This window comes from Rhopalosiphum maidis, chromosome 4 (genome assembly GCF_003676215.2).
Source record: "Rhopalosiphum maidis isolate BTI-1 chromosome 4, ASM367621v3, whole genome shotgun sequence".
NCBI lineage: Eukaryota > Metazoa > Arthropoda > Insecta > Hemiptera > Aphididae > Rhopalosiphum > Rhopalosiphum maidis.
The window spans coordinates 9,703,219-9,712,483 of NC_040880.1; the positions used below are offsets into that span (position 1 = coordinate 9,703,219).

At 29.6% G+C, this 9,265-nt stretch overlaps 1 protein-coding gene across 1 annotated transcript in view; it reads left to right on the forward strand.

Moving 5' to 3' along the window:
• LOC113548353 (zwei Ig domain protein zig-8-like) overlaps positions 1-8,286 on the forward strand; it is a 225,881-nt gene extending 217,595 nt beyond the window's left edge. The window contains exons 7-9 of the mRNA XM_026949195.1: positions 1,373-1,500; positions 1,634-1,802; positions 5,643-8,286. Coding sequence (XP_026804996.1) covers positions 1,373-1,500; positions 1,634-1,802; positions 5,643-5,755 — 410 coding nt within the window. The 3' untranslated portion in view covers positions 5,756-8,286. The remainder of the gene's footprint in view (positions 1-1,372; positions 1,501-1,633; positions 1,803-5,642) is intronic.
• Positions 8,287-9,265: the final 979 nt, after the last annotated feature.

Sequence of the window (9,265 nt, forward strand, 5' to 3'; positions counted from 1 at the left end):
GAACAATTAATAAATCAAAACAATAATTTTATATAACTTATTGTGCTTTACTAACTACACTGTAGTAAAATATCGAATTTCGAATTGTATATTTTCCAAATAAAAATAATTTCTATTTACTTTGATTTCAAAGAGTCATCTCAAACGTTATAGACATATAATTTATTATGTATATTATAATATTATATTATATTTTTACTAACATCCACGTATATCATACCATCATACTTTGGATACATAATTAGAGTGGCCAGACGTCCCGTTTTATACGGGAAAGTACCGTATTTCAAAAGTCAGTCCCGTTGTCCCGACATATGCTTCTGGGACGCTATATTGTCCCGTTTTTTAAAAATATGACTATTTTCATATAATAGAAAATATGTAAATATAATTAAAAATATAATCTTCATCTATCTGTACTAAATATCAATTACGGTCCACGGAGTAAATGTATGTCGTATATAATTACGCATTTGTAGAATAATGATGTTTTTGCTAAATTATTATGATAAACAATTAGTAATAGTTTATACTTATAAAGTTATAAGTACAAAAAAATGTTTATAATTTTTAAAACTGTGATCAAATATCCAAAAAATATTATTTTAGGAAGTTACATTTGTTAGCTATCAATTATTATTAAGATTTAAGGCTTTAAATATTTAAGCATTTCATCAAGAATAGATGTTTATTCATAATAAAAAAATTCTTATCTTTATCCCGTATTTTCGTATTTTATATCTGACCACCCTATAGATAATTCAATAAAATTCCAATGACATTGTAGTATCGGACGAAGCCACGACAGTAGTGTAGCTAATTTGCCTATCCAAGACGCCGCGTCACCATAATTGTCTTATTGACAATAATAATATAATATTAGAATATTGTCGAGCATAATATTTTTAGTACACCAGTCGTGGTATAATATTGGGGGACTTTGAAATCCCGCCTTATAGAGATATATCTTAGTTTTGTGTTAAGTTAAATACTTAATTTCCGAAATGAAATAACGATCGCTTGTATATTACACCCACTTTAGAAAATGCTCTTCGACAATGTACATATTTTATAGCTGTTAAGTCGTTTTCTCGTACTCGTACAATGTGTTAACAACTTATGAACTTAATTAATAACTTTGAACTATTCCACGAATATTATCACAAACTATTCTATCGCATTTATTATCATCCGATTACGTATAAACTGCGCCGCTCGGATAAACGACAATAATTGGATCGGTGCTTATATTTATTCGTAATCGAATATACATGCAATTATAAAATAAATAACCATAGTCTGCCGGGAGGGATATGTATATAGTAATATCTAGTCTGGAAAATAGTTTTAAAAACGTTTATTTTCATTTCAGAACCAACTACCGAAATACTGGGAGGTCCGGAGCTGTTCATTGATCAGGGTAGCACGATAAACCTCACCTGCTTGGTGCAGTTCGCACCGGAACCTCCGCCGACCGTTGGCTGGACGCACGAAAAACAAGTGAGTGGAACAATTTACGTTCTATTTTCGACAACATTGACTAAGAAGAATGGTCCTTTTCGGATTTGGTTTTCGAAATGATACGTTTTGCTACATGTTTTTTTTTATATGTATGTGTGTGTATGGTTCACAGCCCATAAATTTCGATTCTCCACGAGGCGGAATAAGCCTGGTAACGGAAAAAGGGTCAACCACCAGCAGCAGATTATTAATTCAAAAGGCGTCGTCTTCAGATACTGGCTACTACTCTTGCGATCCGTCAAATGCAAATTCGGCCACCATCAGGGTTCATATATTAAACGGTTGGTTGCCTTAAATTATACTTGAAAATACATAGACGGTGGACTATTTTGTTCGCATTATGCCCCGTTATTATATATCCTATTTGGGTCGTAATTCTTTTTTTCGCCCGCAAAAATTAGACAATTGAAAAATTATGAAAACTATTAAAATAAATGAAGGTACGTTTCTAAAAATAAAAAAAAAAAAAACTTAGATCCCAGGCAGTAAAAAAAATAAGCCATACACGACGTCGAAGGGATGGTAGAAATTTTTAAATTAGGTTATAATTCATAATATAGAAAAGAACGTTTCAGGGCTAAACGAGGTGTGCGTGTGATTAGTGTATATTATTATATAGGCGTGTGCGTGTTTACCTTGGCGGATAAACTATACCCGTAGACCTTTTCATTTTCTTACCGATAAATTCAAATACATGTACACTACATTTTATAAGCAATAATAATAAATTAATAATTATTGCTCATATATATATATATATAATAAATAATAACACGATAACATTTAACCTTATTTAATAACTGTTATCGAAATATCAAATGTATTTGTATTTTTTTTATTTATTTACGTTTGAAAATTATTCAAAGTATTACACGTTATAGATGGTACAAGTACCTACATATTATAAATTCATAATATTCATAATTTTTAAAAAGGTGTGTTCAATAAGTAAAAATCCCTCAAAGAGTAGGTCACTGTAATGAAGGAGTTGAATATGAATTCGATAATAAATCATTATTTACGATAAAAAAAAAAGATTTTGAGCGGAGACAGACTGTCAGCCAATGCTTATACAGATATTTTATAATATAAATTTATAATGCTATAGATATTATAGAGACTAGGTATAGATATAGTAATTTATTTTTCAATTAGTAATACGATTGGTTGAACTGACCAAAAAAAAAAAAAAAAAATGCATATGATATATTAAAATAATTATTTTATTATTAAATTATTTCATATAGGTAATATCCCTGGCATTTATTATGTGACTTATAAATCAATGCCGACATACCGTCGAACGGTATGAATAGAATCATGGTATAAATTAACAGCTTAAAATTAACCAAAATATTTTGAAAAATTCATTTTGTACAGTCAATAATATACAATTAAATTTCTAAAAAGCTTCAAATTTCTAGAAATAATAATTTTTAATTAACATAAAATTCACTCATAGATGACTTCTTGCTTACGCATACCAATTATGTTCTCTTCTTACCCTTATTGTGCACTACAAAATAACTCGGATCTTAATTTTTTTGTTAATTATCTGATTTTGTTGAAATTTCAGGTTTCTATAAAATAAATATTGTAAACATATATTTTTAATATGACTTTTAGTTGACGCAAGACCGCATTATATTGACAATCCTTAGTTTTTAAAATTAATTTTTAACTAAAAAATGACGATTTGCAAATTTGCTTGATTTTGGCGAATTTTGCAAAATATTAAAATTTTTAAAATAATCGAAAATAACAAAAAATAAAAATAAAAATGAGAAATCGATAAAATTTTAATATTATTGTTTTATTTAAAATATGTTTTAAATCCCGCTAAAAACCGATACATTATCGTAATTCGCCTTAAATACTTCCGCAGTGCCCAGATAATATTGTCTTGTGTTTTAAAAGCCTGCAGCTTGGTTATTTGAACATTGAATATTATAATTTTTTTTTTCTGTTTAATTAATTTAATTAGAACCAAACGTCTCTTCGCGGAGATTTTAATAACCACATCTAGAGAACCAGAATCGTCGTTGAGCATACTTAAACCGCCGGACCAAACGCGTATCGTGTACACGATAGTAATAAATAGTAACGATGCCGCCGGTTATGCCGCGTTTTAACAACACCGCCGACAATATGATGATGATGCAGTCGACCCTCGTCCTCACGAACGATGATGATTATTATTATTATTATTATTATTAATAATAATAATAATAATATACAGGCGCGCGTGACACGCAATATAATAATAATATACGAATTATAGCCGCGGCGATGCGCCTCGACGATAACAATAATCTCGCACAGAGTTCAATCCCATTGTTGATGTGTACGCAATTAATCACAATTGGTTACTGGATAATAATATAACACCTATAATATACTGTATATAGGTTCCTGTGTTGTTATTATAATAGAGCACGCCGAAGAAGAATGGTTCGCGTTCTGAGCTGCCGCCGTAGTGGGTCGCATGATATATTGTGCACCGGCGAATACGCCGTTGCGGCCGCTATTGTTCCTGCGTGCAGTAGTATCGGCTACAATAATAACTCTTAACGTATATAAAATAACATGAGACCCCCGTCGAACCGGTAAATAACTTCCGCGGCCATCCGCCCTCGACCGCCGTTCGGTCCGGTCGAAGCCGATCGCGGCGATATTCGCCAGTCGCCGCGTACCAACTGTGATAAGTGATGTACACGCAGGTGATGTGCTGATGTGCAGGATAACGTCCTCGATAAGGGAAGTAATACTATTTAAAATCAGTCGGTGAAACCACGAACCACGGCGTAAGGCTGTTTGAAAGTGCGATTCGAAATAGTTTCAAATCCTAACTACGGTTAATCTAGAAACCGCGAAGCGATCATTAAATGTGTATTAGTAATAAAAACATTTATAATAAATATGAAGTATGACGATGAATCGTGTTATCAATCTACGGATTTATGATTGGAGAAAAGAAAATTCTTCAACGTAATTAGAAAAATGTCATGAGGGGATTACAATTAAATACACTATTTTCGTATTGATTTAACTGTAATATAATTGTGTGTATACTGATTAGTGATTTGGTGAGACATGAGTACACTTAACGCTCACAAGCCCACTGGTGAGGAGAGAGGAGCTCGCAAATTGTATCCCCTGCAGAAGAGGTCGTCAAATTGCTCAACACGAATCTATCATAGTGGTTCTACGATATAAAAATATTATAAAATAATTGAATATTATACAAAAACGCAACAATGCGAAACCGTGATAAAACAAAAGGGAGAAAGTAGGTAACCGCTCTGCTGCGCCGCGGGTGTCGAGTGTACCACGTCATTGAGTAAGTCACTGTAATTCGTATTAAATTTGAATTTGATGATGATCGTTACACGTGAAAGACGATTCTGATCGAAGACAATCTGCGTCAACCTATTACTTGCTAAATAATACAGTAGGCGGATTACATTTTTGTCGAAAACGTGACATTTGAAAATTGCGTTGTGTGTACAAAACATAATAGCATACGCAAAAGTTTCTAGCCCTTAAGAATAATATTTTTGAGATACAACAAACTAACTAAAATCAATATTCTTCGTTTAAAATCTATAAATATCTAATTTTGATAAAATTTAAACTTAGAATATTTCTACAAAAAAAAATATTCAGCTTTTATAATTTTTTAGATTTTTTGATTTTAGTATTAATTAATTACTACGAGGAACCTGTGTTACATTTAAAAAAAAAATAGCTATACAAAAAAACTGAACATTTTCAACTAAAAAATATAATTTTTAACATTTTATAGGTGATTTCATAAAAATTCTAACCTTAAACGCTAATAAAAATATATATAATAAATATACATTTTTTCGATATTTTTTAATTGGCCTGTTAAAAACTCGCGTAGAACACTGTATTACATTTTAAAACATTTACGAGAACAGAATCTACTCTCATGTAGTTTTTATGCTAGTTATACGTGTATAATATATAAGTGGTATTAAATTTATGTATTCGGCATAGTATTTCGTATTGACCAATAAGAAAAAAAAAGGAAACTCCCGCGAAATCCGAAATCAAATAATCATGAATACTTAACTAAATCGTTATGTGGTTTCCAGGTGAACATCCGGCCGCAATGCACCACGGCCAGGGCAGCATCCCGCTATGCCCGCCGATTGTCAGCGCCATGATCGTACCGTTTTTGCTCATCTTTACTGCCAGAGACCTATAGTACCGACAACGTACACCCGAAAATATTTAATATTAACATATTATATTATGTTTAAGTGTTATAATGTAACGATGTATGGGGAAAGGGGGGAATTGTTTCTGATTTAAAATATGTAAAAGTCTATCATTTACTAATAATATAATATTGTATAGATGACGTTCTCTGTATAGAGTAACTATACTCGTCGAGCGATACGCTCAAAACCGTCGACGATGCAGCGGACGGTTTGAACGTGAGATTTTACGTTTTCTTTCGGGTCACTTGTATATTATTATTATCATCGCATCGTCACATACGCGTGTCCGTTTTGTAAATTGCGCACACGACTACTACTACAACACAATAAGCGTACTTATTAAAATATAATATTACGACATCATAATATCGCCACGTCCGTCGATGATTTTTTTTTTTTTCGTTACCCCAAAGTCATCGACACTACCCACCTATATGTGTATAGTATAATATTTAATAATATATCATTATTATGTGTTACAGTATAATATTTCTTTTTGAATTTAATAAATATCCATACGCGCGTTCGCGTTTATTGCCGAACCGCGCACAGCCGTTCAACGTGATAGGTATAGGCAGGTACTTATACGGAATACGAATGCTACCGCCGCCGCTGCCGTCAACATTTCATCGTAATTAATTTATAAAATCGTACCCATACCAAATAGTTTTTGTAAAACACCAATTTAATAACTTTGAATGTATAATCGCCTACAGTATACGCCTATTAATATCATATTTGCGATCTGATCCGAACCCACTGTAACACAATATAAAATACTTCATGATCGATCCCCACGTATTTCGACACGTAGCATCTGACTGTAAATTGCATATACACTTCAAAAACGAAAATATAAAATTTTATTCCTGGACATTTTAAGGTTATTATATAATATTAGTATTTCATTGATTCGATCTTATGTAACAAACCCAATAATACTATTGTATTTAAAATAAAAACTAATAATTATGGCTTTGTGTGAAGAACATACCTATCACAAAATCGATACAATAGGTAATTTTTTTCTTTGCATTTTTGCACAAATCAAAATATGTGTTGTATGTTTTTTTTAGGAAACAATTCGTAAAAAACATATGAATATAACATAAATTATGAGTACAAAAGATTTTCACTCACAAGCAAAATCTCGAATACTTAGCGTTGTACTAATAATAACAATATGATACATCAGTTTTTAATAATATAATATTAAAATTTAAAAATATGACGGCAGTGCCTAATTTAAACACACCACTACACCAAGTTAGGTTCGGCGTAAATCATATACTTCTCCGATAGTATTATTATTTGAATAAAACATTTTACGCAGTGAGTATATGTTATAAACTTATAACTTAAAATCCTTTGTTTAAATCATATAATAAAAAAAAAAATCCAAAACAATTCGTTTGTTAAGATCCATAATTATATTATAGATGACCAACCATTTGTAATGTGGAAGAAAAATAATAAAAATTTTCTTACCACTAATTTATTGTGTAAGACTTAAAAATTAAAATCCGTTAGAATAATGTAAGACACTTATTTATAAGTATTTATATAAAAATGTAAAATAGGTCTATATAATAATGGTTAATGACTAAGATTAACATGTCTGATGCGCCTAAGTAAGTCTACGTTGTTGTTAAGTCTTAGTTTACATTTATTTCCTATAATTTCTACAATAGGACGTCAGAATATCGTCAATAATGCGGTGTAAATGTTTTTTTTCAAAGTTCCCCTAAAATTAGAATCTTAACTATACCAATTTACATATCACAGAAATATAATTAGATTATATTATATGAATATATTGCTGTATAAAAAAAAAACACCGTTTCTATATATGAATTATGATTTGCCAATTTAGTCCTGTGATTTTATATTAATTAGGTACTTATTAAAAACGAGGACTTAAAACTGTAAACGATTTTAATCTTTTATTAATTATCAATAAACCTATACGATTTGATTTAAACCATTTAAACCGCTATAGCAGCCTATGCATTATTACATCATAATATTACGATACCATTTTTGGTTATTTCATGATTTCCATTATTCGTCTAACCGCATTTGTTAAATTTCGTGATTCGGGCAGCAAAGTTTTTATTTTTCGAATGTCTAACAACCATTTCTTACTGTACCTATATAAACATATTACGAAATATTTGTTATATATTATGTTTTAATAACATTATACCAACCGATATAATGTATATACTATGTATACATATTATACTGTTTTCATTATCGTCGACCGTTATTGTTATAAGATCATTTTTTTTTTTTGAACGTATAATGTTTGTTAGGATAAATTAGTATGAAATACACAAAATAAACACACAACACACACAGGGTTGTCACGTCAAGAGAACAAAAACGATCATTTTGATTTATTTATATCAATTTATTATAGTTATACGATCGATACGAACTTATAATTTATAAAATATACCTAGTTATTTTTCTTTTTATTATTATTATTATTAAAAGTATAAAATATTTACAATCTGTACAAAATAAAGTTACTAGCATAAAGCAAATAATATTATTATGTAGCATAGATATTTTTTTTTTCTAAATACGCCTAAATCTAATTTAGATTATGACTATAATAATATTATAAAATACATTACATACCTAGTTACCAGTTATTATACAACGGTATTTTAAGATATAAGATCCAACTTTTACTTCACCATAATCTATATATCGTCAACTTTTCATGTCCAGTTTTCTTATAATATATATATATATATATATCATCTTTGATAAGTCTGAATTGTTTTTTTGAAAGAAACGTTTAATTTCCAAGTGACAACCTTTACGAAGAAAACTTTTACACTGTGTTTTGTTATTCAAAAAAAAAAGTAATAAGTTACCTATAAAATATTAAAATGTGTATAATAAAAAATTTAAGATTTGTTTTTTTTTTTTTAAGAAAACTAACAAGTTCATGTTTAGTATTTATTTTGTACTTACTTGTTTATAATATTAGGTTTATATAATTACATGTATATATACATTTATATATATATATATATATATATATATAGAATTTAATATTATTGTACAGTAAATCTTATCTTCGTTTTATCGAATCAATATTTGTTGTACCCAATTTAAAAATATTTATCAATAAACATATTTACTCAATAGTCATTAGTGTTTAGTAATATTTTAATCTTAGGTAAATATGTAAAATGCGAATTACGTGGGTATGAATGTGTACCTAATCCATTCATGTAAAACAGTCGTTAATATGAAATAAGATGACTAAACTAAATGAACATTTGGCATGGAACGATGGGACCATCATAAATCATCGTAAACGTTACATTTATAGAAATTGTAACTGTCGAAAATCGTACGATGAATGTATAATCAGCTAAACGAACAACAAATACAAACAGTTTAAGTAGACAAAACAGTTAACTTAATGAAGTCCTCATAAATAGGTAGGTGTATCCTTATCTGGCTTCCTTATG